The following is a 20,027-nucleotide window of genomic DNA, read 5'->3' as shown; positions in this document are numbered from 1 at the left end:
GGTACCAGGAAGGGCTGCCCTCTCTCTCCGGCACTGTTCGCAATAGCTATGGAACCGGTGGCAGAGGCACTGGGGGTCTCGCCCCACATAAAAGGACTAAAAATAGCGTGGCTGGAGGAGAGGGTAGCTCTGTACGTGGATGACCTCCTACTCTTTCTGAACGACGCAGACTCCTCCCTTAGAGAAGTGCTGCAAGTATTGACTGAATTCTTCAAAATAACAGGGTGAACTGGACAAAATCCCAGTTACTAGCTATTGACCCTGAGGCAAAAAGACTAGCCCCGCCAGATCTCCAACTGCAATGGGTAGACGAAATGGTGTACTTGGGGGTGCGTGTCCCGAGAGACGCATCCAGCTTTATCCCCCTTAACCTAGACCCTGTGGTCCAAGGAGTCAAAGCCTGGGAGAACCTTCCTCTATCCTTATTAGGCCGCATTAACTTAATTAAAATGAAAATCATACCTAAATTTATATACCTATTCCGTAATTCCCCACAATGGATACCTTGCTAATTTTTTACGAAATTGAACCGAATGTTCTCCTCCTTCCTCTGGGGCTCAAATCCCCCTAGATTTAAACTGTCCACACTGATGCGTCCAGCGTCGTGGGGGGGGGGGGGGGTTGGTTGGCGTTTCCGGACTGCCAGAAATATTTTGGTCATGGCAGTTTGGTGGCTAGTGCCAGACGTGTCCAACCCCGCGGCAGTTCTGGAGGCTGCGGTGCTTTGTTCTGTGGACTCCTTCGAGGTCCCAAGGCTCCATATGACTTGACCACCTCCATGCACACAACTCTAAAGGCCTGGAAGGCAGGACTGGGACTTGAGAAGTTCCCACGGAATGCAGTATCCCCACAGGCCACCCTATGGAACAACCCGACCTTACCCCATCTTTACTCACTATCAGACCCCAAAATATGGGCCAAATGTGGTATTAAACTGATATCTGACCTCACCATCGGCACGGCAATACACCCCTTCAATTATCTGGTATGCCACAATAATGTTCTCCCTCGCACTTATTTCGCTATATGCAACTGTCTCATGCGTTTAAATCCCAAATATTACCCAACGACACGCAAATAGTGCAATCCAATCTGGAGAGGGTCACAAGATACGAATGCACCAGGAAACCGACTTCGGTCCTCTATGCACATCTCCTTAGAGTTTCCTCTCCAGATTTGTCAAAGCTCCGTCAGCGATGGACACAAGACATCCCGGGACTTAACTCTGAGGATTGGGAGGACATGTGGGACTTCCCCTTCAAAATCCTGGTCTCACTTCGTGACCGCTTCATACAATACAAAATACTACACTGGGCATATATTACCCTGTATAGAGTGCATAAAATGCGAACCTCCCTGTCCTCGCAGTGTTGGAGGTGTACTGGGGATCCGGGCGACTTTATACACATCTTCTGGTCCTGCCCAGCAATTCAAAACTACTGTTCACAAGTAATATCTGTAATACAAGAAGTGGTGGGAATAGATATAGCCCCAACCAAGCAGACATGCCTTCTAGGCTTAGTAGAAGAATTAGCCCCCAGGATAGCGGAGAGAACTCTGATAGGACTCCTGATTTTCTATGGTTGTTTGTTGTTCTTTTCTTGTAGACGTGCTACAGCTGTATGTCACTAATGATGGTTGTTTGTTGTTCTTTTCTTGTAGACGTGCTACAGCTGTATGTCACTAATGATGGAAGCAGCCAATTGCCGGCTGGCACTGGCCCCTGCGTGGGTCTAGTCCCAATGCTGTAGCGGGTTTACTGTTGTTTTTCTGTTTGTATGTCTTATACTCAATAAAAAGATTTTCAAAAAAAAAAAAAAAGGTGAAAAACCTTCTGTAGTTCTGCAACCCCCCAGCCCCCCCCGTTTTACTTACCGGAACGAGGTCATCCTCCGGCCGGGAACGAGCACACCAGCTCTAGCTGGTGTCTCGTGTCCTGATTGGATAGATTGATAGCAGCGCAGCCATTGGTTCCTGCTGCTGTCAATTAAATCCAATGACGCGGCGCCGGAGGGGGGAAGGGCCGAGTCCTGCATTCTGTGTGAATGAACACAGATGCAGGACTCAGGAGCGCCTGCACGAGTGTCCACCTAAGGAGAGTCTTCTCCAAAGTGGACACTCGATGCCGGGAGGAGCCACCAGCGCCGCAGAGGGACCCCAGAAGAGGAGGACTGGGGCCACTCTGTGCAAAACGAACTGCACAGTGGAGGTAAGTATGACAGGTTTGTTACTTAAAAAAACAAAAAATAAAATGAGGGTTTACAACCCCTTTAAAGAAGCCTATCCTGCTTCTAACTAATACACTGTGTTTTTACTTTCTCCATCAGCCCATCTCCCACAGTTACTACCTTTTTTATCACTTGACCCTCCCTCTTAGATTGTAAGCTCTGACAAGCAGGGCCCTCTGATTCCTCTTGTACCAAATTGTATTGTAACTGTAACCTCTGCCTTAGTTTTGTAAAGAGCTGCGCAAAAATAATAATAATAATAATAACATGCTTTGTTCACATTTCATGTATGAGGTTTACAACCACTTTAATTGCCGGAGCAATAAAATCTAAATAGATTATTATCTAATCACTGGATCAATAAAGCATGAACACTGTGGTGCAGTACAAAGTATAATTCCCGTCCAACAACCCAGAGTACCTGTTTTCATTGTGATTCAGTGTTTGAAGATTGTTGCTCTTAGGAGGCACCTGCATCTTTTGCTTTCTTTCCCACTGCATTTGACAATCCTAAGGAATCCTGAAATTAACTTCTCAGTTTTTTTGTTTTTCTAAAGATCGGAGTGGTGGGATTTCTTCACCAGAATTCCTTGCCTTGCAATAGTTATCACAATGCCAAATGGTTGGTTTCCCAAATGGACTGTGTATAATGTAGACTATACAGGCAAGGCAGCTGCAGCAGTAGTTTTTGCAATACCTTTGTGGAGGAAATAACTAATACGAGGAATGGCCAACAAATCACCTATGAGTAGAGTTACATTATAGTGTTGTCTAGGGTGCTTTATGGTTACACATAGCATTCATGTGTCATCATTTTGCTTCCCCTGCACCCTGAGGCTTGTTATGCTGTATGATTTGCTAATTTAACTGAGATTATAACCTACAGGAACACAATACAATAACTCCATATTTAGCAGGACTCGGCCCCGCCCCCTGGCGTCCGTGTCATTGGATTGATTGACAGCAGCAGGAGCCAATGGTTGCCCTGCTATCAATCTATCCAATCAGGACACGAGACACCAGCTAGAGGTAGTCTGCACATTCCCGGCCAGAGGTAGACAGCATTCAGGTAAGTAAAACGGGGGTGGTGGGCTGGGGGGCTGCAGCACTACAGAGGGTTTTTCACCTTAATGCATAGAATGCATTAAGGTGAAAAACCATGAGGGTTTACAACCCCTTTAATAATACCATTTTTTGACAGCCAGCTTATCAACACTGCAGTACATTGCTTGCCCCCACCCATACAATACCCGCCCCTCTTTTTTTAACTTGTCATCGAGATACTTTAAAGAAGAAATTATGTTCAACCATTAGAGGCGAACCAATACTGAGGACAAGGGCACAACAAACAGTAAACAATAAACTTCAGTGATCTAAATGTGTTCAAGCATTAAAGTTGGCATATAATACTATATTCATTGTCAATGCAGACCCACATGTCATATGAACTGGTGTTAGTCATCTTCAGACCTCGTCACACATTCTAGTGACTGTTGAGATACTCTTTATACAAAATTATTATTATTACTACTGATAAAAAACAGTATACTGCTCTGTTGTCCCTATTAATTTCAAGTTTTTGGGTAAGTGCAGCCATCCAGATGTCCGTGTTCACATACACAGTAGACTGACCATAACCATTTTAATGTTTGGCTCACCCAGGACAATTACAATGCATTTCCAATAACAGTTATTAAAGTACATCAATCATTCTTGTTGCAATACTGAATCATTTACTGAGCCATTTTCTGAAATGCAACAATTTTGGAAATCTACTTACCCATCACTGACTTCCTTTATGATAGCAGATAAAGGCTTTTTCTGAAAAAAAAAAATGAAAACAGTCAGAGCACTTATATCTTCTAACAAAGCAAAATCACAAGCTTTATTAGCTGGGGGCGAATTTCCCCATAAGAAATAATGGAAACTCAGATGATTCGTTCCACAACCATTTATTCACATAAAAATGATTATGGCAATACAAATAAACTAAATGAACCTGCACTTAAAAAAATACAGTACAGTATAAAGTGTACAGTAAAAATAAATCAAATCAACCTGCACTTTGCCTTTAATAAAAAGAAGGATCACAATTTTAATGTAAAAAAAAAAGAATAACATTCACAATGTTAAGAAATCTTGTGCTCATCCATGGCTTCCGAAAAGGGGCTGGACGCCTGAATAGGAGGTGGCAGTGGCGGCCATGGATAGATTCATGCAATGCATGAATCTATCCATTAGTCATATAGGGGGTGGCATGACACAATGGACGCACACCAGCAGCTTTACTGTATAAAACAGCAGCTTTACATGGATGAGCATCATGCTCCTTAACATTGTGGGTGCAATTCTTTTTTTTTTACATTAAAACTGTGATCCTTCCTACTGCTGATCTTGAAAAACAGCGCTCGCATATCAAGTTAAAATGTAAAAAGAAATGTTGCTGGTCTTGCAAGACGCTTGTACTAGACTAAATTAAAGCTCTGGTAAGTGCAAATTTTTATTTTTATTTTTTTAGAGCAACAAGGGGTTAGAACCACTGTGGTTTTTTTTTTTTTTTTGCCTTTTGTGTCATAATTGGAGAGATTCACTCTCTCAAACTTTTCTGATCACCAATGTCGCTCAGAATGAAAGCGAGATTAAATCAAAAATTTTGAGTTGCCACCCAAACAGGAATAGAAGGGAAATCTTCTAATGGGGACACTTGTTCCAGTGACAACTGTCCTGTAAACTCACTTCCTGCTGAGTCTACAGAACACTGATCGCAAAAAAAAAAAAATAATTGATATACTGATCAAACAATAAAAGGCTTCCAATGTCGCCATCCCACACCGCCAAAATATCATTTATAAATCTGAACCACCCCTTATGCCCTGTACACACGGTCGGATTTTCCGATGGAAAATGTGTGATAGGACCTTGTTGTCGGAAATTCCGACCGTGTGTAGGCTCTATCACACATTTTCCATCGGATTTTCCGACACACAAAGTTTGAGAGTTTGAGAGCAGGATATAAAATTTTCCGACAACAAAATCCGTTGTCGGAAATTCCGATTGTGTGTACACAAATCCGACGGACAAAGTGCCACGCATGCTCAGAATAAATAAAGAGATGAAAGCTATTGGCCACTGCCCCATTTACGTCACCGCGTTTAGAACGATCGGATTTTCCGACAACTTTGTGTGACCGTGTGTATGCAAGACAAGTTTGAGCCAACATCCGTCGGAAAAAATCTTAGGATTTTGTTGTCGGAATGTCCGAACAAAGTCCGACCGTGTGTACGGGGCATTACAGTGTTCAGTAAACATTTTATTATTATAAATAAATGAGATCTCAATCATATTCATAAATATATTTGTGTACAGGGGTGCGACATTGGAACCCATTGCTGCCCCTTTAAGCTGCAAATAATGGGTCTCTTTAACCACTTCAGCCCCAGAAGATTTGGCTGCTCAACGACCAGGCCATTTTTTGCGATACGGCACTGCGTCGCTTTAACTGGAATTGCGCGGTCGTGTGACACTGTACCCAAAATTTGTGTCCTTTTTTTTCCCACAAATAGAGCTTTCTTTTGGTGGTATTTGATCACCTCTGTGGTTTTTATTTTTTGCACTAGAAACAAAAGAAGAGCGACAATTTTGAAAAAAAAAAAAAAAAAAAACAATATTTTGTACTTTTTGCTATAATAAACATCCCCATTTTTTTTTTTAAAGCTGTTTTTTTCTCAGTTTAAGCCGATATGTATTCTTCTACATATTTTTAGTAATAAAAATTGCAATAAGCGTAAATTGATTGATCTGGATCTATGTTTGTTTATTTAGGTGATAATTCATTCGATGTGATGGCCAGATATTGATACATTGTGTACATGTTTCTTTTTGACAGTTTAAACTAGTTGAAGGCTTCTGTTGAAATATGGGAGGTCTCTACGCTTGCTAACCATTTCCCCACCTGTGATATAAGGATGTATAAGAAAAGGATCTAATTTGTATGCCATCGATTACTAATCACATAATTGATTCCAAATGCGTAAATTGATGGTATTTAAGCCATGTGTGTAACTTTGACTTTAGATGTGTGTACGATCTGAAGAAGGGCGTAAGCTTGTGAGCCCGAAATGTAATGAACTTACACATCACATAATGTTTGTTTGAACTTTGGTTCAATAAAGAAATTTTTAAGTGCAACTATCCTCTGGACTTTTACTTTATTTTTATATATATAAAGAAACGCACAAACACACACACACCTTATATATATATATATATATATATATATATATATATATATATATATATACACACACACACACACACGCAGACACTTTAAAGCCCAACTGAAACAGGTTTTGTATTACACAGGGTGGATAAAAATCAATGATTTAAAAAAATTTAAAAAAAATCAGATTTCTTTTATTTTTATAAAATGTATTTTAATAAAATGCTTTTGGATTAAAAACCCATCTATTTAAGATACATTAATAATTCAGTTTATTCAGCATGTAATAGAGCTTATTTATGTAGCATAAGCCTGTATATTCTGCATTCTATTTTGGTCAATGAATCCAAGCTGAGATAACATGCACTGCATTGATGCATTCATACAATTTCACAGTAACCATGAGATAAAACAAAGTTCAGGAATATTCCTTTATCCTTTTGTTTTGTAAATCTTTGTACACTACAAACTGTATGATTGAATCGGATCTGATACTGCTGTTTTACTAACCTGACAGCTTATTATTCTAAATAGGAAACCTTCATTTTGTTTGTAGCTAGAATCTTTAATATTTGTAAACAAGAATAAGTCCTTACATTTAAAGAGCACCTGTCATTACAGATCCATCATGGCAGCGCCTGTTAGTGGCTATCCACTCACCTGCTACTGCCACGTCCCTCACCTTGTTAAAGTGAATGGGATGGTCAGTGAGTCAACAGCGGGTCAGAGGAGGCGCCACTGCAGGACAGAGATGACAGTTGCTCTTTTAAAATTATGATTTAAATCGAGTGGATTTAAATCAAGCCTTTTTACTAGTGATTTAAATCAAATCCACCCTGGTCTTACAGTCAAGCTTCATAAACAATAATAAATGTGGGTATCTTTTTTGTTATCGTTTTACTGTATGGCTTGACCACTCCTCAACACAGAGTGTAGCTGAGTGTAAACGGATTGGTTGTCGTACACAACTGTTACAGATTCTAGTTGCTCCAGTTTTGACAAATTCTTTTTGGCATCTCCAGTGTCCCACTAGCAGAGGTTATTTTAACCCTAAGCTGCAGTACAATAGTACAGTAAAAACAAAAAATAAAGGAACAAAATGCACACACTGATCACTGCTTTTGCAGCCTGACTGCATTAACTTGAGAAAAAAAAAAAACAAAGCCTCATTTGGCAATAAGTCAAAGCTATGTTAACAGTCTTGTTGGAAATGGGCAATAGAAGAGCTAATTTACTTTTCTTTATTGCAAAACATGCTGATGCAGGTCAATAGTCAATAGGTTTATGCTTACAATTAAGTATACAGTAGGTCTGATTAGCGTGACAGGTTTTATTACAGCCTAATTGACTTTAAGTTTACATATGGGTCCACTGGACCGCTAAGTGAGAGAAATCATCCCAGTGGAGACAGACATCGATAAAACCCATACACAAAAAGTCAACACTCTCTCACTTTAACTAAAAAATAGCACCTTTTAAGAATTTGTGGGCAACTTAAGTAGAACTTTTATTTCTTTGTACATTTTAGGGAAGTGCGTGTGTCCCCAAACACAGACTGCGTGAGTTCCGGGGTACACACCAACACCCACAACTGCAGGCATGTCAAATTGGGAGCAGCAGCAGAGTCCATGTAGCTGCTACGTCCCAATAGACATTTATGGGACGGACTGCCTGCAAGCAGATGCTCAAACACCTGTACATCCCATCCAGGCAAAAAAAAGCCCCCCCCCCCCCCCCCCCCCCCCCACAGGGATGTACACCTAAGTACACCTCTCCAATCTGAGAACACTTTACATTCATTCAGAAAGCATTCTCTGAATGGCACCTGTGTCAAACGGTCAACATCCTGTGTTCCCAATGCATCAGGTCAGCTGCATGGCACAGGCCTCAGAATCAAGTGGAGATCACTGGAATAGTGGTGTCTACTGCAGTGATTTCCAGCTTCCAGGGGCATCACACAGGTAAAAGTATACACAGTACATAGTGAGATTGTTCCAAACTGGACCAATGTTAGTATGTAAAAATACACCTTGCCTGGAATTCTTCTTTTAGTCCTTCTGTAAAATGCCAGAGCCATCAGGGTGTCAGTCCAGGACTGGTACAGTGGTAAAATTTGACTTGCACTACTTTGGTTTGGTTTCCAAAGCAGAGTAAAATGCCATTCTGCATAGGTCCTTACTTGCCCTATACATTAAAACACTGTCATTCTTTATTTGTACTGTGCATCAAAGCACAAGATCAATAATAATGGTAAAAAAATAGAGATGAGCAAATTGATTGATCAAGCTCATGATTCAACCTAGATTGGGTTGAACGACTAGCAATAATAATAATTAATAGCTGTAATATATTTTACTGATGTTTGCAGCAATAGAGATACGGTAATTAAAGAGGCATAATTAAAGTAGAGTCTCAGATGGAAGCTTCCTGGGAACCAGTCTAGCTTCAGGGCAGTAAAGGTAGATTTACTTAGCTTTACTGCTACTGCTCCAGAACTAGTATAGAGTACAGAAAAGTAGGAGAATGGCAGCTTTCATCTGAGGCTTCTCACAGAGGTATTTAAAGGAGAAATTCAACTTTGCCAAGATGATTTACTCCCTATGTAGTCCAGAGACTGCAAAGGTGATATCACCAAGTTAGGAACAATGATGCTTGGTGAGAATGAATGGATACAATTTGCATAGAGTCCCACCCAGTAAACAGATACGGAATGTGGGCCCATCACTGCCCATAGAACCACCTGTCACCACCTCCCAGAAACTACACTCGAGTCATGGGACATGTAGCTTCCAGAAATGCTCTGTGGTGCATACCAGAATATCCTCCAGGATACTCCTGGAACTTGTAAGAAGCTGGGGAGGTTTAAAATGACCTCACAGTTTATTGTAAAAGGCATTTAAATCAAAATTATAAAAACTAATAGTGTGGGTGTAGTGGCTTGTGGTAGATGACTTGATCCTGAAATTAAAATAGAACTATAGGCAAAACATTTTTTTTTTTCATTTTGGACCGTGCAAGGGAGGGTTATAACCCCAGTCAGATTTTTTTTTTTCGCCATCTGTGTCCGATTGCTGGAATTTCCCTTCACTTCCTGTTCCAAAGCCAAACAGGAGTGAGCAGGAAGTCCCAGCAAATTAAAGAAGTACAAGCAAAGTTCGTTTGGCTGTACTTCTCCTGTGTATCATAGGATTGCAGTTCGTTCTACACTTCTGGGACCCGTTTTTAGCAGACAACTGGCTGAAGTCCGATGTCTGCGAACGTCACAGAGCCGGTCAAGGCTCGGGCAAGATCACCACAAAGAATTCGGTATCTACCCATATGCCTGGACTGGCACCTGGCTCAACCTCTCAGCGCGCCGCTGAGAGCCTGAGCTGGCCACTCCCACCCCCTCCACAGCCCAGCGTTTCAGTGAGTGCATAGGGGGTAGAGAAGAGAGCTGCTGAGTGACAGTCACCAGTTCTCTGCTCAGGGAGCTGTGAGAACCAAGCGATTGGCGGTGTAGAGGTGCTGGGGGGACAGATGCAGCATCAGACCAATGCTACATCCACCTAGGTATGATTCTTAATAAAAAAATAATAATACATCTCTTTTAAAGGAATTTCTTGGGGACCCATAGTTCACTAGAACTAGTGCCCCCATTGGAAGATTTCCCCTCTATTACCTTTCTGGGGACAACCCAAAATACTTTCACTTTCAATGATAATGGTAAACAGGACAAATAGAGAGGGTGAATCTCCTTAACAGGGGCACAAACAGCAATAAAAACTGACAGGGATTCTAATCCCCCTCCACTCTATCCAAAACTGAAAACAAAGTTTGCTCTTAGTTATACTTTAACTTTGTGACAAATTCCCTTCAACAGTGGTAGAAAGCACATCAGTCATATTCAATCTGCTATGTACAAAAGTAATTGTGTTTTTTTTTTTTTTTTTACTTTTTAGGTTATAGATAATTCTGACTCAGACTTGCATTGATCTATACAGTAGTAATAAAGTAAGGACATACATACTTGGTCAATTTCCATTAACTTTGGGTACGCTCCAGGCCATTGAATGGCCACCTTGACTATATCCGAAGGAGGCGGCATCCTTCTTTAGGTTAACAGTACCTGCACTATTCAGAAAACATGGACCATCCAGACCTAGGAAAAAGAACACAGGAGGACATTTTACTAAAGCAACAATTTACACTTTTTAAACAAAAAAAAAAGGGAAATAATAACTGGCATCAGCCAACAAAGTGAAGATGTACAAGTAGGAGGCCATAGCCTTTCCATTAGACCCAAGTACATTGAAAAATGAAAGTTCTGGATATACAAGTGCACTCCCCTCAACTCATACAAAGAAGTCCTCAGTGCCCAAGTGTTTTATCATTAGGTCCAAGCACTGTCATATGGGGGCATGCCTAGCTAGAAGATATAAACTACTTTTGGAAAGTTTGTATAGTACATTCAGAACTGCAGTGATGTCAAGGTAGGATGATACAATATTATTGTTACTTTGCTGGATTATACAGTAAAAAAATATGTAATGCTACTAATGTTAGTTGAAGTAATATTACCATTATGGTTCTTAAAATGCTGTACAGTTACATTACTGAATAGCATTCTTAATGAGACAGCTACTACAATAAATGGATTTAAAGGGGATCTCAATTTATAAACGCTCTTTCTAGTTATGTGCAGCATTGGGAATGGTTAGAACTTGTATCTGGTTTTATTGTGCCCCCCCCCTCCCCCTCCACCCATTCATTCCTCAATTTGTTTTGATGGCTACTGACATAATCACAGAGAGTGAAGAAGGGACATTTAACATTTTACAGTCCTCCCTGTAATAGGAGATAAAGGGAAATCTACCAATAGGGGATTATGTTCCAGTGAAAAATGGCCCAAAGGGGGATTTCCTCTTAATTGTATAAGATTTTGATTCACTTCCTTCATACCTGGATTGGGAGGTATAGATAAAACTTCCTAACAAATGTTACAGAGAGACAATTGTCTCATAATATAAAGATATTAAATGTGTTCTGCATTGGATATGTATCAGTGAAAATTCTAAAACAAGTATCAAAAAGCTCTAGGATCCTGCTCTGTTATACATCATAATTCGACCAGAACATGAACTAAATTTTTAAGACAAAATTAAAATAAAGTAAATCGTTTTTTTAAGACTAAAGTATCCATGTAACATAACTATCAATACATATGAACATTCCTCAGTAATCAGTTCTCAAATGCTTTCCTGTAGGTTTTGCAGGCCAATCTAGGACATGGTTGTTGGTCTCTAGTTGCCTGAGGTGGAGAGGTAGGTGGATGACCTCTGAGTTGTCACCTCAGCCGGAGGAAGCTTTGTATTCATTCATAAAATACAAAACTTCCTGGGAATGACTCAGCCCAACTTGATTTTGTTGCAGGAATGTGAAGTCCCCATACTGCGGCCGGAACAAAGCACTATATACTGTATGTAGCTGATGCTGACAGCGGGTGCATTTTTTAGTAGTGGTAATATTTTTAATTGGCGGCCCCAGCAAATAAATAGAACACAAACCCAGGAGTTTGTTTTTAAAGTGATAATAAAGTCTCGTTTTTTTTGTTTAAAAATAACAAACATGTCATACTTACCTGCTCTGCGTAGTGGTTTTGCACAGAGCAGCTCGAATCCTCCTCTTCTCAGGTCCCTCTTTAGCTCGCCTGGCCCTCCCCTCCTGTTGAGTGGGGGCACCCAAGCCAAGCTGCAGCTTTGTGTGTCCATTCAAACATGGACCCAAGGCCCGACCTCATCCCCTCTCTCTCCTCATTGACTCACTGACTTTGATTGACAGCAATGGGAGCCAATGGCGCTTTGCTGCTGTCTCATCCAATGAGGGGAGTCCCAACCAGCCGAGCAGGTCTCTCATGCAACATCGCTGGATCTAGATGGACTTCAGGTAAGTATTAGGGGGGCTGCTGCACACAGTAGGCTTTTTATCTTAATGCATAGAATGCATTAAGATAAAAAAACCTTCTGCTTTTACAACCACTTTAAGTACTGCTACTGAGTTTACTAGAGTGGAGTCACATAGAAGAAATCATGGAGAGATAATAACAAAGAAGGAGAGGCTCCTAGAGACTGCTTCCACGTCTTAAAGTTACAACCACGGAAAGCCTGATTATTGCAAATTCAAGGTGAGAGTTCTGTGAGACCACACTAGGAGGCACCACCACAGGAATAATATACCCATTATACAACATAGAACAGATCTGAATAGAAGAACCACCTATAAACTATTTATATATTGTCACCTATTTATCTTTTTTCAAGAACTTTAGATTTATAATTTCATCACCTGCACTTTAAGGTTGCACTAAAGTGGACTGTGATCGCACAATTTTTGAAGGTCACCACTTTTACTTTTATTGCATATGATATTATTTATGATTGGTTGCACATACCATTAATTATTTATCTAGGATCACAGAAGGATATATTTTTTATTCACAACAATTTGTTTTTATTCACAATAATTTACTCATGGTATTTTAGGTTTGTTTTTTATTCACGGAAATTTTATTATAACATTATAATAGATATTTATATATGTTTTCACTCTTGTATATTATAGCACCATCACTTTACTAATAGATAGCGGTAATTGCTATATGTTGCAACATAGAGTTTGTTGATCCTTGCAACAATAGCTGTAGCAACCACTATCTAAAAAGTCACAATTTTGCCCATGTTTACACAGTTTTACACATATTTGTCAAATATTATTAATATTGCGCGAAATTTATTTAAATACTTACTGTATCAAGTGTTGGTGTGAACACCCTTATTTTGCTGCAATATTTTCACCTTTTTGATAAGAAATAATTAATTTAAAAATATCTAGTCACAATTATTATCTATATATTTTTTTATCCACTAGCGCGAAGGAAATTCTTTAAATAATTCGCTGGATCTAGATGGACTTCAGGTAAGTATTAGGGGGGCTGCAGCACACAATAGGCTTTTTATCTTAATGGATAGAATGCATTAAGATAAAAAACCTTCTGCTTTTACAACCACTTTAAGTATCAACCATATGCAAAAGACTTAGATTCTTTGAAAAGAATAAACAAACATAACAGACAACTAAATGGAATGTTTGCTGAATATAGTCATTTTACCACAAAGCACTGCACACTTGCTATAAGTTTATTCATTGGCTTGAGTTAACCACAAAGCGGTACAGTGGCAGCTTAACAAGTTCTTTCTCCTTGCCAAGTTGTTCTATATATTTCTCTTGAATTTTTGTGGTTTATTAACAAATTTGAAGGAGCTAAACAAAAAGCTGCACCAAACAAAACACTGGAGCTACTAAAAGTCAAAGTTAACTTCATGGGCTTGATATAATAAATGACAGAATATGTTTATCTATAAGATATTAGGACGTGCTGGCTGGAAATAATAAAAACCCTTCTGGATTCAATTATAGTTTTCAGCTGTAAATTATAGTGTTGCCTTCCTGTGATTCTTCTCTTATTTACGAATGAACTGCAGAGTGGAGATAGTACAAAAAGAGCTACTAAGAAAGTTACTCTAACCAAAACATAGAGGTAGGTTAATCCCTAAGCCCCTCATGTGGTAAGTCTATCTTCAGTGATAGTAGCCCATTGCTTCCCTGATATCTTCAGCTGGGCAAAGAGGGTAAGGGTCTAATCCCATTACAGGTTTGCTTTCCAGGATTCTGGGAGTTTTGCTTCATTCGTTGCACAGTGTGTGCAGCACGCTAAACACACTATCCTGCCGTCACCGTCTTACAGGGTATATAAATAGCTAAACAGTTTTGGACAGAGCAGTGAAGATTTAAAATGGAACTAAACCCATTCATTTAACGGTTTCAAAAGACTGGGAGATCCCGCATCCAATTCGCAATGGTGTGAACCCACCTTAAGCTGGCCATACACATATACTCTAGATTATTTACAGGCTGAAAAAATAAAATAAATCGAAAAGTTTCCCCCATCTATGCTACATCTATGCTACACAGCATGAATGGCCAGCCTTTAAAATACACAAATAGGGCCTGTATCTGATTGGATGCAGGCCCTCTTCATCAAATGATTTTCTGTCCAGCTCCTTTGATTTTGTCAGATGAGAGGGGGTTGACAGCGTATCCCACTGAGCAAATTTCAGACGCTACATCGGTTTGCTCCATGAGTCCATATCAGGAAGGCATCCTATAAGCTTGACAGTAGCTAAGTGGTTAGGACTTTTGCCTAGCAGCACTAGGGTCAGGGCCGTCTTTAACATTGATTGGACCTTCGGCAAATATTTTCTTGGGCCCTCCACAAGCAGCCACAGGTTGCAGGAAAGAAAATTGTTTGATTCCCCCCATCAAAACAGACAATGTGTACACGGGATTCCCTCCTGTGAAACCATTGTGTTCTCCTGACAGGGGAAGCCGTCCCCACCAGGAGAACATGGTGATTATTGCTAGCAGTTATAACAGCCGCTAGCAATAATCACATGTAAAATCCGGCAGGCTGGTTGTATCCAAGTTGGGTACATTGTGCCTGCACATACATAGTTCAAATTTTAGCCAGTTCCTGCTGAACCAGCCGAGATTCGAACCATCCATGGCTGGCTTTATCTGAAAAAAAACTTTGCTAATGTACACATAAAAAACTGGTCCACACGAACTGATTGGTACAGGCTCACCGATTGGTTGCTAGAGGTTACTGCACATCAATACTGCTCACTGATTGGTTGTTAGAGGTTACTGCACATCATAAACCCTCACCCATTGGTTGCTAGAGGTTACTGCACTTCATTAAACAGGTATAAAGTGCAGCGCTCATATACTTTTATAATACTATATCATATAGTGCAAATATGCAACAAAAACATACATGTAAAAGGTATTGTTACCATAATATAATGTAATATAACCATATAGCAATAGCCTTCAACCCTCTTTGAACTTATTTCGCTTCTAAATTCTCCATTTGGACAATCTTTTGATACACAGTGGGCGTTTATATACACAGTTCATATATAGACTTTTTTCACTGGTTTTGCACAATATCATTTATGAGCATGTCTGCACTTTATCATATTATGGCAACAATACCTTTACATGTATGTTTTTAATATATGTGCACTTTATGATATAGTATTATAACTGTATATGAGCGCTGCACTTTATTCCCGTTTGTTGATTTGCACAATATTCTGATTGTAGTGGCAGCAGCTGTGGTACAATACAACATTAGCCCAACAATTTTCTTTAGCAATTCACATACTGCACATCATCGATTGGTTGCTAGAGGTTACTGCACATCATTAGAATTCACGGATTGCCTCCAACTCACCTCTGCAAGCTGCTCCAGGTCCTGCCATTGCCCCGCTATTAATCTCTTTCCTGCTGACAGGAGAAGGTTGAGGAGAAGAATTCACACACAGTCCGCTTTGTGTGTTTGCTTTCCACACTGCTGATCAGAGAAAGGGGGTGAGCGGGGGAACACAGAGCAACTCTGTCTTACTTCCTTTCACAGCAGCTCCAATCCTGACAGAGGGAGATGCACGACTTGTGGGATGCAGTACATACAGCCCACAGCTGTGCATGTCCCCTGTAACAGCGTGGCCACTTTAATTAACTGGCCGGGAGAGGAAGGGGGGGAGATCAGCTGCACCCACTATACATGGAAAAATAATTGCAGGGCAGTGTGGGCTCATTTGGCAGCTGCATTGGGCCCCACAACAATGATAGGGCCCAGGGCAGCTGCCCCTTTTGCCCCATGTTAAAGATGGCCCTGACTAGGGTTGTTGGTTAAAATCCCAACCATAGCACTACATGCCTGGAGTTTGCATATTCTCCCTGTGCCTGTGTGGCTTTCCACTGGGTACTCCAGTTTCCTCCCATACTTCAAAGACATGCTGGTAGGCTAAATGGCTCCTGTCTAAACTAGCCCTAGAATGTGCATGTATAAATGTGAGTTAGGGACCTTAGATTGTAAGCTTCTTGAGGGCAGGGACTGATGTGAATGTACAATATACATGCAAAGCACTGTGTAAATTGATGGCGCTATAAAAGTACCCATTAAGAAAATAGAGTGACAATCATGGATCCTTCCATAGATGTTTGGTCTAAAGTGGAGGAGTGGCTTAGCAGTATCCAGAAGAGAGCAGGCATTCTGATTTAAACACACACTGATAGAGCGGCTGGCAGTGACTCTGTTAGTAGCACAAGTGTGCATCATGCCAGCAGGACCTGTCAAAGTTCTTTCACATACTGGCTTTAAATAAATTCTTTAGCTTTTAACAATACTACGCTATATGGTCCGTTTTGTTATGTTAATAACACTTGGCTGCATTATGCTAGGGAGAGGGAGGAGAGGAAGCTAAGCTGACTTCTATTTGGAACAGTTGCAATTAAGTGTTATTTTACCAATCTGTAAAAAGAGAGGCAATTAGTGCTGGTGAGTTCCTATCCTCTAGATCAGTGTTTCTCAACTCCAGTCCTCAAGGCGCACCAACAGGTCATGTTTTCAGGATTTCCCTCAGAAGAAACGGCTGTGGCAATTACTAAGGCAATGACACTGATCAAATCACCTGTGCAAAATAGTGGAAATCCTGAAAACATGACCTGTTGGTGTGCCTTGAGGACTGGAGTTGAGAAACACTGCTCTAGATCACGGGTCTCAAACTGGCGGCCCTCCAGCTGTTGCGAAACTACAAGTCCCATCATGTCTCTGCCTGTGGGAGTCATGCTTGTAACTTTCAGCCTTGCAATGCCTCATGGGACTTGTAGTTTGGCAACAGCTGGAGGGCCACCAGTTTGAGACCCCTGCTCTAGATTGATAAAGGAACACAAGAGCACATGAGTAACACAAGAAAGTATGTCGGTTCATGAATTTGAGCATATTTGTTGGATCACAAAGTTTATATCATTATTGGACATTAATACGGGGGAAGATGTGTTTTTGGGGAGTTTGTTTAATACAGCAGCAGAATAATATAGGCTCACATCAGGATTACCGGTATATGTAATTCTGAGCTTGTAATACAATTCTTTGATTTATCACAGTGGAGTTGGAGGAGTGGCATAGCCACCCAGGAACAGGAATCACCAGGTGAAAATAAAGCAAAGAAGCTTGAAAAAAAAAGAAGAGAAATGCAGTCACCACACCAAGGACTAGTAAGCTGCAATAGATTATTTTTTTTCGGTTTTGAGTTTAGATACACTTTAAGGACCCATTTTACGCCAGTGCGTTTGAAAATGCATATGCTTCTCACGTTTTTAACACACTACAGGTAAATTTAACCCAACGTGATACTTTTTTTCTTTTTTTTATGCTCTTGCATTTTCCTCCTTTTTTCCTAATTTCTTCCCTGCAAATACACATTTTGAATGCATTACAATTGACTATAAGGTAAACTGACTGTACCGTAACACAACAGACTGATGTTCCCACTATCCTGAATTAGGGATAAAAGTGATATATGAATACCTTCTGTTTTAGCAAGGGGTGATTCTCACAGCAAGTTTATTGGTGTACTATTTGGTTCCTTTTGAAGGACTCCGAATCTGGTCAAACTTCATGGACATTATTTTTCTGAAGCTACGATCTGTTTTTACACAGAGTTTAGCAGCTGCTATCTAATGATTGCTGTAAAGAAGGAGAAGAAGCAGCAATAAAATGCTTGCAACAACCTCAAAGCACAGGTACTGTTAGATGGGGTAACAAGGAATTGCAAGGATTTTAAACAACTATGTTAAAGTGGATACTTCCTCATTTGGTTCAACTTTTAAAAAGGCAGGGGAAACTGAAGCACATTTGAAATTGGGCTGTGCAAGAGCAGTGATGCATAAGATTTAAAAAGGGGACTTCAGAGCAGGAAATAGAAGGGAGTGTGGTTTATGTAATGCTCAGAAACAATTAACAATTGTTCCTGATGTCATTGTTGCTTTATGCAAAACACGGCCTCACAGTCGATAGATATAATGCTTCTGCTGTAATAAAGAGAATGACACAGTTCCAAGCACTTGCCGACATCCAATTACTCTTTACTGAAATTAAGATCCAGATGCTGCTATGTAGCACAGGGGAACTGCATGCAGAGGTTACATGGTGCTCTATGGCAGCGACTGTATATTGTAAAACCTTTCTGAAGTGTCTGCTCGGATTCAAAGGACCCAAAAGACACAACTGTCTCTTGCTTTGGCCAAAATCAGCCAACCATCTCATTTCTATGGCTACTCTTACATGGTACCTTTTTTCAGCAAGTCCAGATTACAGTGCTAAACTACTCACTGTGTATCGCGTATAACTGAAGGTCTTTGCCAACACATTTTAAAAAGATAGGCAAAAACAAATTAACTCTCCTTGCAAAAGGGATGAAATCCTTGCTTTAGTTTTACAAATTTACAAGATAATACCACATCAAAAACAGCAAAAATGTTTATATATTTATTTATATGTTTATTTATATAGCAGTACCTGTTCAACCTATGCACACTTTACAACATTAAGATTTACAAAAATATAAATTATAAAATGATGGGGAAATTATAAATTATAAAATGATCAGGAAATTATAAATTATAAAATGATGGGGAAAAAATACTATACAAAAGAATCAGAAAATGTTTTCTTAAGGTGTCTGTAGATGTCTTCTAGGATGACAGGATAAAAAGAAATGTACAATTAGAATGGAAACCATGTATCCAAAAATGTTTGTGCTGAAAGAGATGCTATATTCAGCCATCAGCACAAGAGGAAAACCCTTGGGTCAGGACTCTTGTAGGGTCTCAGAAAGGGTTTTGCCATATTAGTACAAACCATGCCAACAAAGACAATGATTGTGCTTACAAAAAAAAAACTGCATACCAGTAACACAAAACAAACTTATACCAAAAACGAACAAAGAAAAAAGCAAGCTCTCCAAATGAGCTTCGAAGGTGACTTTATACTGAAGTCCCATAGCAGACCCTTTTTTTCAAGCTCACAGATAGAGATGCCAATAATTCAAGAGTACAAAGAACTTCCCATTTCAAGGTGACAGATAGAGAGATGCCAATGTTTCAAGGGTAGGAAGATCTTTTTCAAGGTGACAGACTGATTTGAAATGCTAGTGTATCTATGGGACTTCGGTAAAGAGTCATCTTGGAAGTTTAGTTGGAGTATTAGCTTTTTTTCAACGTTTGGATCTGCATGGTGTGAACATTAAGGCAAGCTCCCACACTTAGAGATGGGTCATATGATGTTTGTGAAGTGAGGTTTCATGTAGTGCATACTAATACTGAAGGAAACCTGACATGATGAAAGAATGTTTTCTTAGTATATAAAACTAACAGAATTGTATTCAAAGTTTCAGTGGATCACAGGTAATATAGGATTATCAAACATCCTTTAAATGCAACCAGAACACTATTGTAGAAGAATAATGCCTCTCACATAACTTTTAGCAAAAACACTGCACAGAGCATCCTTTGTATGTCTTACGATTACTCAACTGTTACAATATTCAGAAAGTGACTCAGACAAGAAATGTTCAAGTACTGACATAAGAAAGCATGAAGGAAAATGTGATGTGTTTTCCAGCATTCTCTAGAAG

General features: G+C 39.9%; 1 protein-coding gene across 5 annotated transcripts in view; it reads right to left on the bottom strand.

Moving 5' to 3' along the window:
• Positions 1-20,027, bottom strand: part of ELMO1 (engulfment and cell motility 1) — a 546,685-nt gene that overhangs the window by 424,749 nt on the left and 101,909 nt on the right. For all 5 annotated transcript variants that reach the window (XM_073630502.1, XM_073630506.1, XM_073630503.1 and 2 more), the window contains 2 exons: positions 10,457-10,588; positions 4,009-4,049 (listed from right to left, as the gene is read on the bottom strand). In XM_073630502.1, the coding sequence (XP_073486603.1) occupies positions 4,009-4,049; positions 10,457-10,534 (119 nt within the window). In that variant the 5' untranslated portion in view covers positions 10,535-10,588. The remainder of the gene's footprint in view (positions 1-4,008; positions 4,050-10,456; positions 10,589-20,027) is intronic.

The sequence above is a fragment of the Aquarana catesbeiana genome, linkage group LG05 (assembly GCF_042186555.1).
Source record: "Aquarana catesbeiana isolate 2022-GZ linkage group LG05, ASM4218655v1, whole genome shotgun sequence".
NCBI lineage: Eukaryota > Metazoa > Chordata > Amphibia > Anura > Ranidae > Aquarana > Aquarana catesbeiana.
Note: the sequence above shows the minus strand (reverse complement) of the source record. Positions and strands in the feature narration are given on the sequence as shown.